We start from the raw sequence: 23,318 nt of genomic DNA, 5'->3' as shown, positions 1-23,318 counted from the left end.
TCAGCTTTTTTGAGGCTGTTGGTCAGCTTTTGCTGGGTTCCTCCATGTTTCAATCTCTCCAGTCAGGTTTCCGGCCCTGCCACAGCACTGAAACGGCACTAACCAAAGTCACAAATGACATCCTCTGTGATTGTGGTGCATTATCTTTCCTCATCCTCCTTGGCCTCTCTGCAGTCTTTAACATGGTCAATCACATCGTCCTCCAAAGCCTTTCTTTCCTCCATTGTCCAACTCCGTGGGACTGCCCTCACTTTGGTCCCACTTTTACCTGTCCGATCGTAGCCAAAGCATCTCTTTCCACCCCCACATTGTTACCTCGGATATTTCCCAAGGATCTATCCTTGGCCCCCTCTTCTTTCTTACTTAGATCATTTGCAGACATGGAGTCAGCTTCCACATGTACGCTGACAACACCCAGCTGTCCCTCTCCACCTCTCTCTGCCCCTCCTCTGTGTTGTCAAACTGCTTCTCCAACATCCAGTTTGTTACAGTTAAAAACATAGGTCCCCACCATAAACCCGTACCTCACCCCAGCCATTGTCTCAGGCTGAACCAGATTGTTCACAATCTCGGTGTCCTATTCGACCCTGGAAAGACCATAATGCTCATCGACTCTCGGCAGGCACAATAAACGCTAGTCCCACTCGCAACATCTGCTGCCAACTCCCATTTGAGCTAAGCTGAAGCCAGATAACCCCCAGATGAAGGGGCTGCCACAGAAACTATGCTGTGGCTGGCATAACACATCAAGCAGCAGGGGGTACAAGTGACTCTGGCCCCAGTGCGCTGAGGTACACAGAAGACAACGGGCAGTCAACGAAAGGCATGTGTAACTAGTGCCTCACCTGCCAGCTGCAAACCTGAAATCCCCTTTTACTGGGAAATGCCGTTCAACACAAACACTTCTTTTCAAAACAAAAGTGTTGAACCAAACTCTAACAGCACAGCCAGACCCAGAACATGGCCCATGAGGAGACATCTCCCGACGGTCAGGAGCAGGGGAAGGAAAAAACGAGGCAAGAGGGAGAGAGAAAGGAAGGAGTGATGAGAGGAGAAAGGAAGGAAAGAGGAGAGAAGAAAATGAAGGAACAAAGAGGGAGAAAATTAAGGAATGAAGAGAAGGAGAAAGGAAGGATTAAGAAATAACAACAGAAAATGCTGGAAAAACTCAGCAGGCCAGGCAACATCTGTGGAGAGAAAATAGAGTCAACGTTTCCAGTCAAAACCCTTTGTCAAGACAAAGGGTTTGACCTGAAACGTTGACTCTATTTTCTCTCCATGGATGCTGCCTGGCCTGCTGAGTTTTTCCAGCATTTTCTGTTGTTATTAAGGAAGGATTAAGCTTCTGTTCAAATCGATCTATCAGAGAAATCAATCCAGTGGGTCCGGTTGGTTTTACTTTTAAGCTGCCGGGTACAGAGCTGTGAACTCGCGCCACTGAAATGAAGTGAAACTCCCTGGAAAAGATTCAAAATTTTTCTTTGAAACACGATCGCAGATGGATTGCTAGATTATGTTGCCACTATCCTTACTCCGCTCTCCCATCACTCTGCGCTTGTTTTAAAAAAAAAAAGATACGACAGGATCAGTGAACGATGTCTGGACTCAGCGCTTTACGGAGCAATTTCTGAGGTCACGTCCTCACAGCACGCTGCTTCCATGCCTGGCAGGCAAGGCTGCTCTGGCGAGGTGTTTGGCACGGGGGCGGGGGGGGGGGGAAGAGAGAAGGATATGTACTTCAGATGACGGATGATACAGTCCCAACTGCTTGCAGGTGTCGGGATGTACCATCTAATGAATCTCCTCAGACAGCCAGCAAAACAAAAGCCATGTAACCCGCCTACCCCTCTCTTCACCCCCCCCGCCCCCGAGTCAGTAATTTCTTACGGAGAGGAATCTCTAGGTTTTGTGTTGCCACCACAAAGAACATCTCTCGCAACAGCTTCTATTGTTTCAAAGTGTGGCCACTGCTAACTCCCTGGGAACAGACTACACGCGTCTCCACGGACAAAAGTACTGACAGAATCTCGCAAAATGCTTTCCAGGTTCCGGGGCTCCGTATCTTAGCAAATGCCGTTCCAATTCGGATAGGCTGTGAGGTCACAAATGACTCTCTGTGAGGACTCCCGGGTCATGGTGTATTGGGTGTGGCCTTTGAATTTAAGTGTGCGGGAGATTACAGATCAGTGCGTGGCCCTGCGCACCTGTGGTTGCCAGGGCCCTAAATGAAATCAGTTTCAGACAGTCTCAACTTCGTTCTTAATGGGCACAAGTTCACATCAAAAAGCTTCCCATAATTTGGCATCAAACTGAGGCATCAAGGCTGGTTAGTATGGAAATGGAAAAATTCACAATAAAGGGTACTCTTCTGAGACTGAGATTAAGGTGCGTTGTTGGCGCAGTGAAGAGGGTGATTTAAGCTGTATATGGCCTATACTATCTTTAACTGATGAGTATAATGTTAACAATGGCCAAGAACAACTAAATTAGATTGGTCTTTATATCTACATTACAGCTCAATTTGCAGGATGTATGTTTGTCTGAATTTATCTTTTGCCTTTTCTCCTGAACAGGTCTTGTCATTTATGGCCTTTCTTCTGGAGGAGCTCGTGGAGAACTGCATGAACTGTCTTGCACTTTACTTCTTCGAGTTTGTCAGCTGCAGTGCCTTATTCCTGACTTTGATCCTGCTGGTCATACTGGCTACTTGTATGAAAAATAAATTTGACATGGTCAGCTGGACACAAGTGGTGAGTACAATCATTTGAATTATTAATAACGCTTTGGCTTATGTTTAGCATTACACTCCACGGTGATGAGTATCGATTCCTTTACTCTTTCCATCTTTGATTCTGTTTTAATGTGCTTTCCCAGAGTTGGTCAAATTCAAGCTGACCACAATACTTGCATAAATGGGGTTTCGTCCATACTTCCAGCAAATTCGATTCTCTCCACGTGATATCAAGAACCGTCTGAACACACTGGATACGGCACAGGCTATGGGCCTCGATAACATTCTGGCTGTAGTGCTGAAGACTTGTGCTCCAGAACTAGCCGCGCCTCTAGCCAAGCTGTTCCAGTACAGCTACAACACTGGCATCTACCCGACAATGTGGAAAACTGTCCAGGTGTGTCCTGTCCACAAAAGGCAGGACAAATCCAATCTGGTCAATAAACCGCCCCATCAGCCTACTCTCAATCATCAGTAAAGTGATGGAAGGTGCCGTCGACAGTGCTGTCAAGCGGCATTTACTCACCAATAACCTGCTAACTGATGCCCAGTTTGGGTTCCCTCGGGTTCACTCAGCTCCAGACCTCATTACAGCCTTGGTCCAAACATAGACAAAGGAGCTGAATTCCAGAGGTGAGGTGAGAGTGACTGCCCTTGACATCAAGGCAACATTTGACCAAGTGTGGCATCAAGGAGCCCTAGTAGAACTGAAGTCAATGGGGATCAGTGGGAAAACTGTCCACTGGCTGGAGTCATACTTGGCATAAAGGAAGTTGGTTGTGGTTCTCGGAGGTCAATCTTCACAGCCCCAGGGCATCGCTGCAGGAGTTCCTCAGGGCAGTGTCCTAGGCCCAACCATCTTCAGCTGCTTCATCAATGATCTTCCCTCCATCATAGGGTCAGAAGTGGAGATATTCGCTGATGTTCAGTTCCATTTGCAATTCCTCAGATAATGAAGCAGTCTGTGCCCACATGCAGGAAGACCTGGACAACATTCAGGCTTGGGTTGAAAAGTGGCAAGTAGCATTTGTGTCGCATAAGTGCCAGGCATTGACTATCTCCAACAAGAGAGAGTCTAACCTCCTCCCTTTGACATTCAAATGGCATTGCCATCGCTGAATCCCCCACTGTCAACATCCTGGGGATCACCGTTGACCAGAATCTTAACTGGACCAGCCAGATAAATGCTGTGGCTACTAGAGCAGGTCAGAGGCTGGGTATTCTGTTGCTTAATTGGGAACAATGTAGGTCAGCGAGCACAGGGGTGATGGGTGAATGGGACTTGGTGTGAGTTAGGATACTGGCAGCCGAGTTTTGGATGACCTCAAGTTTACGTAGGGTAGAATGTTGGAGGCTGGCCAGGAGTGTGTTGGAATAGTCACGGCTAGAAACTTAACTGGACCAGCCACATAAATACTGTGGCAATGAGCAGGTCAAAGACTGGGTATTCTGTGGTGAGTGTCTCACTTCCTAATTCCCCAAAGCTTTTCCACCATCTACAAGTCAGGAGTGTGATGGAATACTCTCCACTTGCCTGGGAACTTTTTCCACCATCTACAAGGCACAAGTCAGGAGTGTGATGGAATACTCTCTTCTTGCCTAAGAAGAGAAGGATGAGTGCAGCTCCAACACTCAAGAAGCTTGACGCCATCTAGGACAAAGCAGCCCGCTTGATTGGCACCCCATCCACCACCTTAAACATTCACTCCCTCCACCACCGGCACAACTTTGCTGCAGTGTGTACTATCTACAAGATGCACTACAGAAACTCTCCAAGCCTTCTTCGGCAGCACCTCCCAAACCCGTGACCTCTTCCACCTAGAAGGACAAGGGCAGCAGGAGCCTGGGAACACCATCACCTCGAAGTTCCCCTCCAAGTCACACACCATCCTGACTTGGAAATATATCGCCATTCTTTCATCATTGATGGGTCAAAATCCTGGAATTCCCTCCCTAACAGCACTGTGGGAGTACCTTCACCACACGGACTGCAGCGGTTCAAGAAGGAGGGTCACCACCACCTTCTCAAGGGCAATTTGGCATGGGCAATAAATGCTGGTTTTGGCAGTGACGCCCACATCCCATGAATGAATAAAACAAAAAGTTACATTGGTGGAGCGGGAATAGCTCTGAGGAAATCACTGACATCAAGTTTTGTCCCTGATAAGTGCTGTCATTGCTCTGGTCTTTGACTGGACAGTTTGCTTTTGAGCAGGCTATCTCTTTTGCTTTTAATGTAATCTGGCAGCTAAAGGCTTACTTTCTGAGTTTTTGTTTGGGTTTTATTCATTTTTTGACAGATTTGTTTTCACCTAGTAGTGCACAATTTGCAGTAAGATATCAAAACTGGAGCAATTCACGCTATTCCAGTAGCTGCAAAATCAATAGAACCCTGAAATGAAATTCAGTGCTATCAGTAAGGAGGGAATCTGATGGAAACAAGAAACCCTGAAATAGAGAGAGAGGCTGTATTTAAATAAATGTACTCCCTGATTAGTAGATTGTCAAAGGCACAGAATAGTCAAATTAATTTATCTTAATACAAATTTGTTGGAAGGCACGTCACTGGTTCCACCCCCCACCCACCGTTTATGTTTGGATTTGTCAAAAAGTGGTAAGCCTGTTCCACATTCATAGGAACGTAAAGTTTGAAGCAGAAAAGGTTAGTCTGCTCTGTCATGGACTGAATCCATTTACTCTCCTGAGGAAATGTTCTGCAAAGTTTCTTCTTGCCCCCAAAAGGGAAATTAAGCAAACCTGCAGGATATCTATCTAATCTTACATTTAAACATTGTTAATTCTTGATCAGTTGCCTTTCTTACAGTAACATATCTATGGTGCCATCAACTCAGGAACAATCCACTGACCATTGCATCATCTCTATTTGTATTTATCCATGTAGCCTTCAATTCCATTTAACAACCTAGTCAGCTAGTGGCTCAGTGGGTAGCACCCTTGCCTTCGAGTCAGAAGGTTGTGGGTTCAAGTCCCACTCCACAAAAATCTAGGCTGACTCTCCAGTGCAGTGCTGAGGGAGCACTGCACTGTCGGAGGTGCCGTCTTTCAGTGGACGTAAACGATCTCATGGCACTATTTCGAAGAAGAGCAGAGGAGTTATATCCCTCAGTCAACATAAGAAAAACAGATGATCATTATCACATTGCTGTTTGTGGGAGCTTGCTGAGCGCAAATTAGCTGCCGCGTTTCCTACATTACAACAGTGACTACACTTCAAATAAAAAGTACTTCATTGGCTGTAAAACGCTTTGGGACGTCCAGTGGTTGTGAAAGGCACTGTATAAATGCAAGTCTTTCTTTATTCATTCAACCCTTTTTAAGCAGTGTTTGGATTAACATGGCGTTAACTACTTTAACTGGAAGTCCTTTCCACATATCCACAAGTCGATGGGAAACGGGAAGGGAAATCTTCTAATCTCTGTTCTCATTCAAAGTTTGTTAATTTTACAGCACCTTTATGTTGTGGGTCCGCTTCCACTGGAAGCGGTTCTGTAATATAGTGAGGCAGCTGGTTTTGAAATTCTCTCCGTTTACTTTCAGAATGTCAGAACACTGACGGCAACCAGTTAGATTTGTGACGTCTGGCAGTAGACCTTTCCCAGTAAAGGAGGAATGTCTGAACAGAGCAGTGATACAAAAAAACACACACTGCTGACTTGTACTGTTGGGCTAAGACCACAGCCAGGAAAAATGGTGGGCAGCAATATCCGGCACCACTGGAAGCACCAATATAGGTTTGCTTCTGGAGATATCTCAGAAACCCACTTGGTGAAGTGAGACTTGGTGCACTGGAGAATTCTGCACTATCTTGTTTATGTTACAATGCCATCTCCAAATACAGCGGAGGCCTTTGGAGCAATTTTGTTTACTTACTCAAAAAATAATTTCAGCTTGCACACTAACAATGAAGCAAAGAAAACATTCAGCAGTCCCTTAAGGAATATGGCAGGAACTTGCAACCAAAATAAAACTGTAGGGAAATAGCATTTCAATTTATTCAGACATGATTGTAACTCAAAAATGAATGTTCAGTTCTGGTCTGCAGTTAATTTCTCTGGTGGTTTATATTCAGCATTAAAAGCTATACAAGTATCTTGTTGCAGATTTAGGTTAGTAGAGTGCCAGTTAGTAGGCGAAGTATTAAGCACCGTTAAATACGATCCATGGAATTTCACAGTAATGTGTTGGGAATGACGGTGATAAGTATGTAACAGCTGTTGAGACTAGGCCAAATGGCTGACAGATCTACATAAAGCAGCATTCGTAAAGCAACCTTTCTCTTCTCGCTCTCTGCTTTTTTTTTCAACATTTGCTTCGAGCTATGAACAACGAGAGCAAAGTCCTCTGTAATCTAGACTTTGGATTTATTTGCCTTGAAAATAAATGGCATAGTTAAAAGGAACAGTCATTATTAACTACTACCAGATTTCATAGAAATGAATCCAGGAAAATGTTGGCTCTTAAAGGGGAACATTATTCAGAAATCCTTTCATGTAAGGCACCTCTTCCCCCATTAGACATATTTATTTCAAGATGCCATTAGTCATCTGTCCTACCTGTGATGTAGAAGAAGAAGAAGAGGTAGGTAAAGGGGATAAGGGAATTGAGTTCCTACAATGTGTACGGGACTCCTTTCTAACCCAGTGTGTAAAAAGCCCAACAAGGGAGGATTCGCTATTGGATCTAGTAATGGGGAATGAACCAGAGCAGATAAGAGAAGTAAAAGTAGGGGAACGTCTAAGCAATGGTGATCATAATATGATATGCTTTAAAATAATAATTGAGAAGGACATAAGTATGACGAAGACCAGGGTAATAGATTGGAGAAAAGTTGATTTTCAGGGGCTGAGAATAGAACTTGGGAAAATAAAATGGACAACAATATTGGCAATGACGTAGAACAGCAATGGGAAACATTTAAAACAGTGTTTCAGCAGAGTCCAGGAAAAATATAATCTGCTAAAAAACAAGAACAAGCGAAACACTAATAAGACACCATGGATGAATAAAGCCATAAGGGAAAAATTGAGGGTAAGGAAAGTGGCATACGCTAAAGCACATGGATGGCAGGGGAGAGCATGATGAGGGAAAATACGAAAAGATTAAGAGAGAAGTCAACAAACAATTCGGAAGGCAAAGAGGAATTATGAAATTAAATTATCAAGGAACATCAAACAAAATAGTAAAATATTTTACAGGCACATCAATAAAAAAAAAGGAAGGGCAGGATGGGAATAGGGCCATTAAGGGATGGACAGGATAATACCACAGGCAGTGATCGAGAGATGACAGAAATATTAAATAATTATTTTGCCTTAGTATTTACCAGGGAGATAGAACAGGTGGACATGACATTGGATCATGAGATTAGTAATGAAATAACTGCATTTAAAATAAAAAGAGATATATTAAATAAACTAAACAAACTCAAAAGAGGAAAAAAACCCTGGTCCAGATGGATTACATCCGCGCATTTTAAAAGAATCTAGGCAAGAGATAGCAGAGGCATTACTACACATATTTAATAATTCATTAGAAAAAGGTGTAGTGCCAGAGGACTGGCGGATAGCTAACATAATACCTATACTTAAGAAGGGAGATAGAACATATCCAGGGAACTATAGACCAGTCAGCTTAACATCGGTGGTAGGAAAAGTAATGGAATCCCTACTAAAGGAGAACATAGAAGGACATCTAGAAGCTAAAAATATCATCTTCTTCCAGGCAGTCCCTCGGAACCAAGGATGACTTGCTTTCACATTAAAAATGAGTTTGCAGGTGACTGATGAGTCCAATGCGGGACCTACAGTCTCTGTCACAGGTGGGGCAGACGGTGATTGAAGGGGCTGGTGGGTGGGGTGCTTGGGTTGACGTGCGCTCCTTGCACTGTCTGCGCTTGGCTTCCGCTTGCTCCCGGCGAAGAGTCTCGAGGTGTTTGGCGCCTTCCCACTTTCTCCTCCACTTTGTGCGGTCTTGGGCCAGGGATTCCCAGGTGTCGGTGGGGATGTTACACTTTTTCAAGGGGTTTTGAGGGTGTCCTTAAAGCGTTTCCTCTGCCCACCTGGGGCTCTCTTGCCATGCCGGAGCTCCGAGTAGAGCGCTTGTTTTGGGAGTCTTGTATCGGGCATGCGGACAATGTGACCTGGCCATCGGAGCTGATCGAACATGGTCAAAGCTTCGATGCTGGGGATGTTGGCCTGAGCGAGAACTAGGGTTGCAAAGGGGTGGAAAGTTTCCGGGAAATTTCCGGAAATTTTCCACAGGAAGTTTAGCTTGGGAATTTTGCCCAAAAAAGCACATGCTAGCATAATATTGTTTTTTTTGTATTTCTTTTTTTTCCACAGGTCCTCTCTTAAAATTACTAACAGAGATGGAATCTTAATTATTAAGGAATTTCTTAATCAATATATGTTTATCTTCTTACTTGGCTTGTTTTAATAATTACAAGTTTTGTGTGTGACTGTGAATAAATGTGTCCTGATTGGTTGGATGAGTGGATGAGCAATTAGCTCCCTCTATTTGTAATATTTGCATATCGAATTGTGATTGGCCTGCAGTCATCTGTAAGACTGCTATAGTTTTTTTAAGATCCAGGTTAGGAGTCCTGAGAGAAGTCATTTTGTTTTCTGCTGATGTTGTGATGATGCAGTAAGTAAATCAGACTTTATACCAAATAAACCAGTTACTTGTTGAACTCTGTTGTCCTTCAATTTAAAATATACAAAATAATACACTATTGGTGATGTAGAGTCGTGTGTGTACAGGTCATGCTTCCATCACATGGAGCATCAGCAAAAATGTACTCACCCTGTTGCAATCGTGCTGATCGACCGCAGTTCGACACAGAGATGAATGCCCTTTATTTCTCTGCATAGAACAATGCCACGTTTACCGTCGGATGTGTGGAAGCATTTTACCCCAGGCATTAAAGATGGAAAGACTGTGTACATGTGCAAACACTGTAGAAAGCCATATGTAAAGAATGCCACAAAGATGCAGCAGCATTTATCCAACGATCTTGGATCACAAAAGGTCTTTGCAGTAGTTACTGACAATGCTGCGAATATGAAGGCTGCTTGGGCTCAAGTGGAGGAGGCCTACCCTCATATTACGTCTATTGGGTGCGCAGCTCATGGGCTTAACTTGCTCCTCAAGGACATCATGGTTTTGAGAACCATGGAAGCACTGTACAAGAGAGCCAAGCAAGTTGTTAAGTATGTCAGGGGAAAACAGGTAGTTGCAGCAACCTACAACTCCAAGCAAATGACAAAGAACAAGAACACCACACTGAAGCTGCCCAACAACACTAGATGGGGTGGTGTTGTCATAATGTACAACAGCCTTCTGGAGGGTAAGGAGTCGCTGCAAGAAATGGCAATATCCCAGTCTGGGGATATGGAAACCACCATCAAGAAAATACTGCTGGATGATGTGTTTTGGGAGAGAGTGGTTAGCAGCCTTAAACTACTCTCACCAGTAGCATCTGCAATTGCTCAGATTGAAGGAGATGACGCTGTCTTGTCAGATGTTCTCAGGCTTTTTACTGATTTAAAAGAACAAATCAGCATTGCCCTACCCACATCCCTGCTGCTCAAAGCAGAGGAGAAGGCAATTGTTCAATTCATACAGACGCGTCAAGAATTTTGTGTCAAGCCGATTCATGCTGCAGCATACATGCTGGACCCAAAGCATGTTGGGAGACCAATACTTTCTGGAGAACAGATCAACAGCGCTTACAGTGTGATTTCTACCCTCTCACACCATCTCAATCTGGATGTGGGCAAAGTTCTGGGAAGTCTGGCAAAGTTCTCTACCAAGCAAGGTCTTTGGAATGGGGATGGGATATGGGAATCATGCAAGCGTATCAGTGCACATACCTGGTGGAAGGGACTTTGTGCATCTGAGGCCCTGTCACCTATTGCATCGGTGATACTCCAAATCCCACCTTCATCAGCGGCCTCTGAACGAAACTGGTCACTTTTTGGGAATACGCAGACAAAGGTGCGCAACAGGCTGACTAACAAGAGAGTGGAGAAACTGGTGGCTATCCGTCGAACCTACAACTTATTGAGCCAGATACAGAAGTGTCCACCACACAGCTAGACACTGACACAGAGGAGGAAATGGACACGTCAGAGCCAGAGTCAGAGAATCAGGAGGAGCAATGAGGAGTAGAAGACTCAAAGGGACAAAATAAGGACAAATTACAGGCTAAATAAGCTGACGCTCTTTTTATTTTATTTTAGATGGGTCTTTTTTGTGGGGGTTCAATAAAGTTCAAAATTATAACCTAAATAAAGTTTTGAAAGCCTATTTTTATTTGTATGGAACAGTATGTCTATTTTGACGACAAAGATAATATAAGGGTCAGAGACAAAAACCATCAGTGTGCAAAAAAACTATAAATTCCCGAAAATTCCCATGGAAAGTTTCCTCTTTTAAAAATTCACAGAATTTTGCAACCCTGGCAAGAACACTGACGTCGGTGCGCCTATCCTGCCAATGAATTTGCAGGATCTTGCGGAGGCAGCATTGGTGGTACCTCTCCAGTGCTTTGAGGTGCCTGCTGTACATGGCCTATGTCTCTGAGGCATACAGCAGGGCAGGTATCACTGCTGCTCTGTAGACCATGAGCTTAGTGCCGGGTTTGAGGTCCTGGTCTTCAAACACTCTCTTCCTCAGGCGACTGAAGGCTGCACTGGCACACTGAAGGCGGTGTTGGACTTCAATTAAAGTCTTCAGTTAGGTCACCCCTCAGCCTTTTTTCAAGCGAGAAGAGACCCAGCCTGTTCATCCATTCCGGATATGTATACCCTTGCATTTCTGGTATCATCCTTGTAAATCTTCACTGCACCCTCTCTAGTGCCTTTTTATAATAGGGCGACCAGAACTATAATAATGAATAGTCAGCATGGATTTCAAAAAGGAAAGTCTTGCTTGACAAGTCTCATTGAATCTTTTGAAGAGGTAACAGAGAAAATAGACACGGGTAATGCAGTAGATGTAATTTATCTAGATTTTCAAAAAGCCTTCGATAAGGTACCACATAATAGACTAATAAATAAGGTCAGAGAATGCGGAGTCAGGGGACAAAGTAGCAGAAGGGATAGCTAGCTAGCTTCAGGGCGGGGTAAAGGGTAGCTATTCACAGTGGCAGAAGTTGGGTAGTGGTGTTCCACAAGCGTCAGTGCTGGGACCACGGGACCACTTGTCCACAATTTATATTAATGATAGAAACATAGCAGATAGGAGCAGGGGTAGGCCATTCGGCCCCTCGAGCCTGCTCCGCCATTTAATGAGATCATGGCTGATCATCCAAATTCAGTACCCTTTCCCTGCTTCCTCCCCATATCACTTGATCCCTTTAGCCCTAGGAAATATATCTAACTCCTTCTGGAATATATTTAATGAATTGGCCTTAACTGCCTTTTGTGGTAGAGAATCCCACAGGTTCACCACTCTCTGGGTGAAGAAATTCCTCCTCATCTCTGTCCTAAATGGCTTACCCCTTATCTTTAGACTGTGACCCCTGGTTCTGGACTCCCCGCCATCGGGAACATCCTTCCTGCATCTAGTCTGTCTAGTCCTGTTAGAATTTTATATGTTTCAATGAGATCCCCTCTCATTCTTCTAAACTCCAGCAAATATAAGCCCAATCAACCCAATCTCTCTTCATACGTCATTCCTGCCATCCCAGGTATCAGTCTGGTGAATCTTCGCTGCACTCCCTCCATGGTAAGAACATCCTTCCTCAGACAAGGCGACCAAAACTGCACACAGTACTCACGGTGTGGTCTCACCAAGGCCCTGTACAACTGCAGCAAGACATTCTTTCTCCTGTACTGGAATCCTTTCGCTATGAAGGCCAACATACCATTTGCCGCCTTAACCGCCTGCTGCACCTGCATGCTTAACTTCAGCGACTGGTGCACAAGGACACCCAGGTCTCGTTGCACTTTCCCTTCTCCCAATCTATTGCCATTTTGATTTAGACTTTGGAATCAAAAGCACAATTTCTAAATTTACAGATGATACCAAATTGGGGGGGGATAGTCAATACTGAGGAGGACTGCAACAAATTACAGGAAGATATTAATAAACAGAATGGGGATATATTTGGCAAATGAAATTCAACACAGATAAATGTGAGGTGTTATATTTTGGTAGGAAGAATAGGGAGGTCACTTATTACTTTGAGGGTACGAGTCTGGGTGGGGTAGAGGAGCAAAGGGACCTCGGAGTACAAATACACAAATCGCTAAAAGGTTAACAAGACCATAAAAAAAGCAAACCAGGCACTAGGATTTATTTCTAGAGGAATAGAATTGAAAAGCAGAGAAGTTATACTTGTATCGAACCTTGGTTAGACCACACTTGGAGTACGGCATACAGTTCTGGTCGCCATATTATAAAAAAGGCACTGGAGAAGGTGCAGTGAAGATTTACAAGGATGATACCAGAAATGCAAGGATGAACAAGCTGGGTCTCTTCTCACTTGAAAAAAGAAGGCTGAGGGGTGACCTAATTGAAGTCTTTAAAATTATGAAAAGTTTTGATAGAATAGGTACAGAGAGAGTGTTTCCACTTGTGTGGAAGAGCATAACTAGAGGCCATCAATATAAGATAGTCACCAATAAATCAAATCTGGAATTCTTTACCCAGAGAGTGGTGAGAATGTGGAACTCGTTACCACAGGGAGCAGTGGAGGCAAATAGTATAGATGCATTTAAGGGGAGGCTAGACAAGCATATGAGGGAGAAAGGGATAGAGGGTTATGCTGGTAGAATTAGATGAGGAAAGACAGGAGGCGGCTCGAGTGAAGCATAAACACTGGCATAGACTGGTTGGGCTGAATGGCCTGTTTCTGTGCTGTATATCCTATGTAAGCCTATGTAATGTGTGTGTTAAAAATAGATATTCACCACAGTAATCCGTTTGACAACAAAGCAGTTTTTGTGTTTTCCTTTACCTTTTCTGTGAATTTTTGAGCTCCTGCCTCAGCCTATTATGCACTAAACGCTAAGTGAGCAAGTTAATGCTTCAGAAACAACTGTGACCACCCAGTTTTGCCATGAAACTGTGACAGAAAGGGACAATTTCAGTTTTTAAAAAAATGTTGGGTTTTAACAGGATATGCACCATCCTGTATATACAGGAAGGTATTTATTTCCTGTTTAACAAAATCTACGCAGGCTTACATAGGACCATAGCAGCTGGTAGAGAGGAGAGACTGTAGCCACTAGCACACAAGTGAGAATGTCGTCTTAAGATTCCCTCACACCTCTACTGTGAGTGAACAGGTCGAGAAACTCACCATTTAAAAAAAAAAGAGGAAGCTCCCTTAAACATGGGTTAAAAACTTTTATACTGTCTGTGCAAAGTTAGTTGATCTCAGTTAAAATGCTCCGTCGGTCTCGGTATCCATCAGATAAGGAGAAAAAATAATTAGCGGATGATTATCATTTCTGGTCGCCATTCAGTGAGTCCTGATAGAGAGCGTGGGCTCACATCGCTGTCAGGTAATGATAGGATCTGGCTCGGCTACAGTTGGCTCCATAGCTGAATGGCCTGCTGGTACTCACTGTGTAGGCTCACCCATGAAGAATGGTCAGCAGGGTGAGGTGCCTGTGAAATTCTGTTGCTGAATGAGATGCTACTGGTGTACAAATGTAAAAGTTAAAATGCTATCATAAATGAATTAGAAAGCAATTTTATGTTTGTGTGGACTCTACAAAATCTTACTCTCTGTATACATTTTTGTCACGTGCATCAACTTTTTCCCATTATAAATACCTATATCCACAGCTATAATGGGAACTGTCTGTGCAAGCTGTTCACACTGTACTTCCACCCACCTGCCTCAAAATACCACCAATTAATTTTGCAGTGCAGAGTGTAAAATAAGTCCTGCAAACTGAACCCAGATGGGAGCAGTGTCAAACTCCTGGACAGAACTGCTGCCACTTTAGGACTTTTCCAGTAACTGCACTGTTTTCTCTTTCATCAACCCCTTTTGCTCCTAGGTCTTGTTACTAATCTGTTTGTGATATGTTTATATTAATCGATTGCTGTAACATCCCAGTTTTGTGTCTCTCCGCTCCTCAGCATGTACTGTAGAGAAACTCCTCTGCTCCAACCAATTCTACTTCCCTGCCTCCCAAGTGGCTGCAAGTTTTGCTATATAACTAAATAATGATATCAAATCCAAATACTTTATAAAAATAAGGACAATATACATGGTTTTAAAATGGGGACTGTATAAGAGTAAGGAAGTCTTGCTACAATTGTACAGGGCCTTGGTGAGACCACACCTGGAGTACTGTGCACAGTTTTAGTCTCCTTATCTAAGGAAAAGAAAAAAAGAAAGACTTGCATTTATATAGCGCCTTTCACGACCACCGGACGTCTCAAAGCGCTTTACAGCCAATTAAGTACTTTTGAAGTGAAGTCACTGTTGTAATGTGGGAAACGCGGCAGCCAATTTGCACACAGCAAGGTCCCACAAACAGCAATGAGATAATGACCAGATAATCTGTTTTTGTTATGTTGGTTGAGGGATAAATATTGGCCAGGACACTGGGGACATACTTGCCTTGGAGGCGGTGCAATGAAGGTTCACTAGATTGATTCTTGGATGAGCGGGCTGTCCTATGATGAGAGATTGTGTAGAATGGGCCTGTACTCTCTGCAGTTTAGAAGAATGAGAGGAGATCTCATTGAAACATACAAGATTCTGAAGGGGATTGACATGGTAGATGCTGAGAGGTTGTTTCCCCTGGCTGGAGTGTCTAGAACTAGGGGGCATAGTCTCAGGATAAGGTGTAGGCCATTTAAAACTGAGATGAGGAGGAATTTCTTCACTCATCTCAGGGTTGTGAATCTTTGGAATTCTCTGCCCCAGAGGGCTGTGAATGCTGAGTCTTTGAGTATATTCAAGGCTGAGATAGATAGATTTTTGGACTCTAGGGGAATCAAGAGATATGGAGGTCGGGCTGGAAACTGGAGTTAAGGTCGATGATCAGCCATGATCTTAATGAATGGTGGAGCAGGCTCGAGGGGCTGTATGGCGGAGCAGGCTCGAGGGGCTGTATGGCCTACTCCTGCTCCTATTTCTTATGTTCTTATTATTGCCCGCCCTCTAGCCCCACTTCACGTGAAGACTACACTTGGTCATGAATCCCCTGAACACCCAGGAGATCAATTAATATAAATATATCATCCTAAATTGTTGGATAATTCCTTCCTTATCCTTTTAACAGATTCAAAAAACTAGAGGCAGTAATTTGTCTGATAATTAACTTCTTATTGTTACAAAACATCATACAGAGCAATACATATCAGCCTTGCGTCTAAAACTCATGTGCATAGAATTTGGTTGCAAATCATGAAAATGGCTTCGTCAAGCCTGTTCATGCTACCTGGTCTTGAAGATCGGCAAAGATTTCTTCCTACAGAGTAAAAACATTCTTATATCATTTTCTTTATGGTCTACTTCCTGCTGGATGCAGCACTATTTGATGTTTTATGACCCCCAGTTGTTTGAACAGATTGCCAGATAGGGATGAGGGGCCTGGTATCTCTTCATACCATACTGTTACTTCCTATCACTGCTTTTCCCAAGCCATAACTTAGTTGCACAAAACCTTTGATGTATGCTCTATAGCCACATTGCATTTTTATATTGGAGCAATCTCCTTCCTTACACTGCCCCTGCTGTGATCAAAAACCTGTGTTTTAAAAGCCTATGGGCTAAAAATTCGGTTGCATAGCGTCCGTTGTTTGGGCACTAGAGGTGCTGAATTGGGTCCAAAATTGTGTTCGAGCAGCGCGCGCACACTTCTGATGCGGGCCATGCCAGACGGCATCTTGGTGACCGTGTTTCACTAAAGATTTAATGATGCTGTCTCAAGGAGCCATTTTGAATGTTTATTGGGCCTCAATTCTTGGCCTACTGTTAGCTCATGTCTCACTGGAATTAGTGTGAATAATTAGAAAAATATTAATTGTCTGAATCACTGAAACAGAGAAATTCAAAAGTATAATGGGAGTGCAGCTCAGAGCATAGTGTAGCAGAAAATATTTCTGTGGAATTTACTTGCCAATATGCAACTTTCGTGGGAAGCATCAGACCATTTTTTCAAATTTATCATGCTAGGTGTTTGCTTTGAAAGTTTAGTCGTACCCACTTATGTCGACAAAATAAACGGGACAGTACATATATTTGCACATTTTCTAAAAAGGCAAAATTAATTACAGGTAGACTATCCTTTATCCGAAAACCTTGGGACCAGCTGAGTTTCGGTTTTCGGAATTTTTCGGATTCCAGAAGGTATTGGGAAATTTGTCGGGGGTGGGGGTCGGGGGTGGGGGTTGTCGGGGTCGCCGGGGGGTCGGGTGGGGGTCGGCAGGGGGTCGGGGGGAGAAAAGAATATCGGACGGGTCGGGGGTCGGGTCGGGTCAGGGGGGAGAAAAGAATATCGGACGGGTCGGGGGTCGGGTCGGGGGGGGGGAGAAAAGAATATCGGACGGGCCGCTGCAGCTATCGGACGGGCCGCTGTATTGTCGGGTTCACTCTCCCGGTACCTCCTTCACACTGCCCGGCTCGGCCTGCAATCTCCTACCCAGGAGGGAACTCTGTGACCCTCTGCCCTGCTCAGCGTAAGTCGTGCGCCACTCTGGTCATGTCGTGCGCACGACTTACGCTGAACGAAAAAACTTTCGGTTTTTAGAGGTTTTCGGAAGTTCAGATAAAGGATAGTCTACCTGTACATACAAAAATAATAAATATTTTCTGGACTTTCCACTCTCAGTTGCGTTGTGCAATATTTATCCTCTGACATTCTCAAGTCATGGTGTGGAGATGCCGGAGTTGGACTGGGGTGGACAAATGTAAGATGTCACACAACACCAGGTTATAGTCCAACAGCTTTATTTGAAATCACAAGCTTTCGGAGCGCTGCTCTCCGAAAGCTTGTGATTTCAAATAAAGCTGTTGGACTATATCCTGGTGTTGTGTGACTTCTTACAATTCTCAAGTCAAGTTTACATTTAATTCCGGTCTTGGTATCCATCTTAAGTAAATTGTGATCAGCTCTCGCAACACGCCTTATTTATAGGCCTAATAAGTGTCACACATTAAGACAAGGGCCTGTCGACAGATGTGGTAATTTTTAAAAAACGTAAAAAAATAAGCAGTTTCAACCTTCATTAGAGTCCTGAACAATACAAAGTAGCTACTTTGGTCATTTCTTTAAAAGGCAATACATTTTATGATTATTCTGTGGAAGTTTATAAATCTAGACATTCTCTACTTCGTGGTCTGAAATTCCTACAAATCCTGATGTAAGTTCCAGCCTCGTGACAAATGTAATGCTCAGACCGTCACAATTTACTCAGAGGATTCACTGTCTGAGGTCTACGGCCTGGAGTCATTTGAAGTTGTGCACTTTCCTTGTAATTCTTAGAAACATCTGCTGATAATCACCAGTTACTGACTGTTCTGCTGAAAAAGGAAATTGAAAGTAAATCTAACTCCTCCTGCTTTAAATTTTCACCAATACAAGTGCAGGTGATCAACCGGTTTTAACTAGTCCTGACTAGAATTTTGAATAGGGCATCATGGACTTGTATTTTACTTCTTATGGGGTGTGGTAAACCACTGTTATCGTTCACAACCGTTCACTATTGTTACACTGTTGTTATCACTGTTTACACTGTTGTTATCACTACACAAGGTTACCTCTTGCCACGCACGTTGTTATACCTAGGCATACCTCAGCTGACTCCACCCATGGCTCCGCCTGCTTGCCCAGGTATAAAGGTGATTGCTTGGCCAGTATTCTTCCTTGCTGGAACCGATCACCCACGAGGGTGGGCTTTGTTATTTAGCCAATAAAAACCTATAGTTACTATCTTAACTCGTCGCTTTTCATGGAATGAATTGATAGGTATATCAATTTTATTGGCTAAATTTTGAAATGGATGGACAGCCCCAGCCAAACGACCAGCCAGACGGCCAGCTACAACAGCCACAGCCAAACGGCCAGCTACAACAGCCCCAGCAACCGACCTGGCTGCGAGCCCTCTGACCGCCGTACCTGGATCTAAACCCACAGGCAGCGAATTCAGCCCTCGACTTCGATCACTGGCTGAGCTGTTTTGAATCCTACCTGGTAGCCTCCGGCGTGCCTTCGGAATCTAAACTACGAGTTCTGACCGCCCAGGTGAGCCCTAAAGTATTTGCACTCATCCGGGACCTTGCTACATACGAGGAGGCCCTCGACCTGCTAAAAGAGCAGTACCGGAGCCCAGTAAATACAATGTATGCCAGACACCTCCTAAGATCCCGCTCGCAACAGCCAGGAGAGTCTGTAGATGAATTTTTACGGGCGCTACAAACGCTCGGCAGGGACTGTGACTTTAAAGCTGTAACGGCTGCACAACATGCTGAAGGAAATATCCGCGATGCCTTCGTGAAAGGCCTTCAGTCCGACTACTCACGGCAAAGACTGCTAGAATCAAAGGACCTCGATTTGAAGAAGTGGCCCATCGGGACCGCGAGGCGTACTCCAGGTACAGTGCTGCGCGACCCTGGGACTCGGGCCCGACCCCGGCCGCAATACCCCTCGCACCGCCGCCCCTGGGGCCTACTACGGCGTCGGTGTCCCGGAATCGATCGGGACCGCCACCCCCGGGACCTGCTGCGGCAGCGGAGCCCCGCGATCGGGCCGCCAGCTGTTTTTTCTGTGGCCAGGCGAGACATCAAAGGGCGCGCTGCCCTGCAAGGAACGCGACCTGCTCCGGCTGCAAAAAGAAAGGCCACTTCGCAAACGCCTGCAGGGGGAAAGCCACAGACGCCAGCAGTGCCTCATGTGAGTTGTGGGGGCGGCCATCTTTGATCATGGCCACAGACGCCAGCATTGCCTCATGTGAGTCATGGGGCAGCCATCTTTGATCAAGGCCACAGACGCCAGCAGTGCCTCATGTGAGTTGTGGGGGCGGCCATCTTCTTCGCCATTTTGTCCAACTTCGTGGGGATCCGCGTCATGGGCGCCGCCATTTTGTTCGCCGCACTCGGCCGCCATTTTGTCTCCAGACCCAACCACCGCCTCACCTGCAGACTACAGCAGCTCACTCAACCATACACTGGCCTCCGTCACGCTTGACCAAGCCCTCCCGCATCATCTGTCCAAGTCCATGATGGACACAGGAGTAAACGGCCACGCCACGACCTGCCTGTTCGACAGCGGAAGCACGGAGAGTTTTATTCACCCAGACACGGTGAGCTACTACTTCCTCACTGTCCGGCCAACGCGCCATCGGATCTCGATGGCGTCGAAGTCACATTCAACTGACGTCAGCGGCTACTGTGTGGTGACCCTGTCGGTTAGGGGCACGGAATATAAAAACTTTAAACTTCTCGTCCTGTCCCAGCTCTGCGCTGCCGTCCTACTAGGGCTGGATTTCCAATAAACACCGCCTGGTCATCGACTACAGTCAAACCATAAACCGGTACACCCAGCTGGACGCATACCCCCTTCCCCGCATATCTGATATGGTAAACCAGATTGCACATTACCGGGTATTCTCCACCATCGACCTTAAGTCGGCCTATCATCAACTCCCTATCCGCCCTGAGGACCGCCAGTATACCGCCTTCGAGGCGAATGGCCGCCTCTACCACTTCCTTAGGGTTCCCTTCGGCGTCACCAACGGGGTTTCGGTCTTCCAAAGGGAGATGGACCGGATGGTTGACCAGAACGCGCTGCAGGCCACGTTTCCTTATCTAAATAACGTCACCATCTGCGGCCGCGACCAGCAGGACCACGATGTTAATCTGGAGAAATTCCTCCGTATGGCCCAACGGCTGAATCTCACTTACAATAAGGAGAAATGTATATTTTAACACCTCGCGCCTTGCCATCCTCGGCTGCGTAGTAGAGAACGGAGTCATCGGCCCCGACCCCGAAAGAATGCGCCCCCTCATGGAGCTTCCCCTCCCCCACTGTCCAAAGGCACTGAAGAGAACCCTGGGGCTCTTCGCTTACTATGCCCAATGGGTGCCCAGTTATGCGGACAAAGCCAGACCCCTCATGAAGTCCACCTCCTTCCCCCTGACAGAAGAAGCATGCGCAGCCGTCTCCCTCATAAAAGGAGACATTGCGAAGGCCACAATGCTCGCAGTGGATGAGTCCATCCCTTTCCAAGTGGAGAGCGATGCATCCGACTTCGCCCTAGCTGCAACCCTTAACCAGGCGGGGAGACCTGTGGCCTTCTTCTCAAGGACCCTCCAGGGCCCTGAGATCCGACACTCTTCTGTCGAGAAGGAGGCCCAGGCGATTGTGGAAGCGGTACGACGCTGGAGGCATTACCTGGCAGGCAAACGATTTACCCTCCTCACCGACCAGCGTTCGGTTGCTTTTATGTTTAATAACAAGCTGAGGGGCAAAATCAAGAACGACAAGATCTTGAGGTGGAGAATCGAGCTCTCCACCTACGAGTACGATATCTTGTACCGGCCGGGTAAACTCAACGAGCCCCCAGATGCTCTATCACGAGGTACATGCGCCAACGCGCAAGTTGATAGACTGCGGACCCTCCACAACGACCTCTGCCACCCCGGGGTCACTAGACTTTACCACTTCATTAAGGCCCGCAACCTGCCCTACTCCATCGAGGAGGTCAGGACCATGACCAGGAACTGCCAAGTCTGTGCCGAATGCAAACCGCATTTCTATAGGCCGGACAGAGTAAGCCTGATCAAGGCCACCCGCCCCTTTGAGCGCTTGAGCATCGATTTTAAGGGGCCCCTCCCGTCCTCTGACCGTAATGTGTACTTCCTCAAAATGCCTGAACGACCTCTTCGCCTTGTTCGGGTTCCCGAACTATATACATAGCGACCGGGGCTCATCCTTCATGAGTGAGGAACTTCGCCAGTTCCTGCTGGCGAGAGGTATTGCGGCGAGCAGGACCACCAGCTACAACCCCTGGGGGAACGGCCAGGTGGAAAGAGAGAACGCGACAGTTTGGAAGGCCGTCCTCTTAGCCCTAAAGTCTAAGGGCCTCCCAACCTCTCGCTGGCAGGAAGTCCTCCCGGCAGCGCTCCATTCCATCCGGTCACTGCTTTGTACTGCCATTAACGCCACCCCTCTTGAGCAAATGTTCGTTTTCCCCAGGAAGTCGACTACGGGAACCTCGCTACCAACATGGCTGACTTCTCCGGGGCCCGTCCTGCTGCGGAAGCATGTAAGGACCCATAAAACGGACCCCCTGGTCGAGAGGGTGAACCTCCTGCACGCCAACCCCCAGTACGCCTACGTGGCATACCAAGACGGGCGGGAGGACACAGTCTCCTTGCGAGACCTCGCACCCTCGGGCACCCCGGAGATACCACCGTTACCCCCCACCACTCCCCCAAATCCAGCTCCTGTAGGCGGCATGCCGGAACCCCAGGAGCCTCCGTCGGCCACGCAGACACCAGCATTAACATCGGATACTGCGCCGCCGCCGCCGCTGCTGCGCCGATCAGAAAGGCTTACGAGGCCTCCTGATAGACTGACATACACGAACTAGTAGTACACTTCACCCCGCCGGACTCAATTTTAAACAAGGGGTGAATGTGGTAAACCACTGTTATCGTTCACAACCGTTCACTATTGTTACACTGTTGTTATCACTGTTTACACTGTTGTTATCACTACACAAGGTTACCTCTTGCCACGCACGTTGTTATACCTAGGCATACCTCAGCTGACTCCGCCCATGGCTCCGCCTGCTTGCCCAGGTATAAAGGTGATTGCTTGGCCAGTATTCTTCCTTGCTGGAACCGATCACCCACGAGGGTGGGCTTTGTTATTTAGCCAATAAAAACCTATAGTTACTATCTTAACTCGTCGCTTTTCATGGAATGAATTGATAGGTATATCATGGGGCTTCTTAATTGTTTATCATTTTCCCCATAATCCCACTCCCAGGATTTTCCCTTTAGCCAGTAGCATGAGTTTCCTGTGGTCTTTTCCACGGCTACTTCCATTCCGCTTCGGTTAGTCGGTAGGAGGCATGCCTCATTTTGGCGGGACTGATCATATCGACTTTTCTCCTCTGCAGTGGACGCAACTCTACTTCCGTGTGCTGGGCTGATCAGTGATCTATCAGTTGGGCCTGGTCAGGAGAACCTCCTGTCAGTCCACTCTGGGACTTGAACCCCTGACCTGCTTGGTTGAGAATTTAACGTTCTACCTATAGATGCACTTGAACAATTTTTTTTAAATATTACTCAGCCAGATAGATTTGCAGCATGACCGACCGGTTGGTGCTTTTCCCTTCTAGCAATCCCAAGTCAGCTCCTTTTAATTGGACTGAAACCCTTGTAGTTTGGAATTGTTGTCTTTGTGCTACATGGTTATGTTCTCTTCTGCCAAACTCAGAGATTGACCAACTAACCAACGTCCAGAGAAATATTGCCGATTTGTTACCGTAATCCTTTCTGAATTACAGCCACTTGATGTCTTTTCTAGGCTTCACAAACTGTTACCTAGTTGTGTCCAAAAGGCAGTGAAGCACCAGTTGG

At 45.9% G+C, this 23,318-nt stretch overlaps 1 protein-coding gene across 1 annotated transcript in view; it reads left to right on the top strand.

Annotated features, from left to right (window-relative positions):
- The window catches only part of cmtm6 (CKLF-like MARVEL transmembrane domain containing 6), a 113,898-nt gene that overhangs the window by 72,707 nt on the left and 17,873 nt on the right, over window positions 1-23,318 (top strand). The window contains exon 2 of the mRNA XM_085987981.1: window positions 2,574-2,750. Within this exon, the coding sequence (XP_085844107.1) occupies window positions 2,574-2,750 (177 nt within the window). The remainder of the gene's footprint in view (window positions 1-2,573; window positions 2,751-23,318) is intronic.

Source organism: Somniosus microcephalus, chromosome 5, assembly GCF_052327205.1.
Source record: "Somniosus microcephalus isolate GS21.2 chromosome 5, FLI_Smic_1.0, whole genome shotgun sequence".
Lineage (NCBI taxonomy): Eukaryota > Metazoa > Chordata > Chondrichthyes > Squaliformes > Somniosidae > Somniosus > Somniosus microcephalus.
Note: the sequence above shows the minus strand (reverse complement) of the source record. Positions and strands in the feature narration are given on the sequence as shown.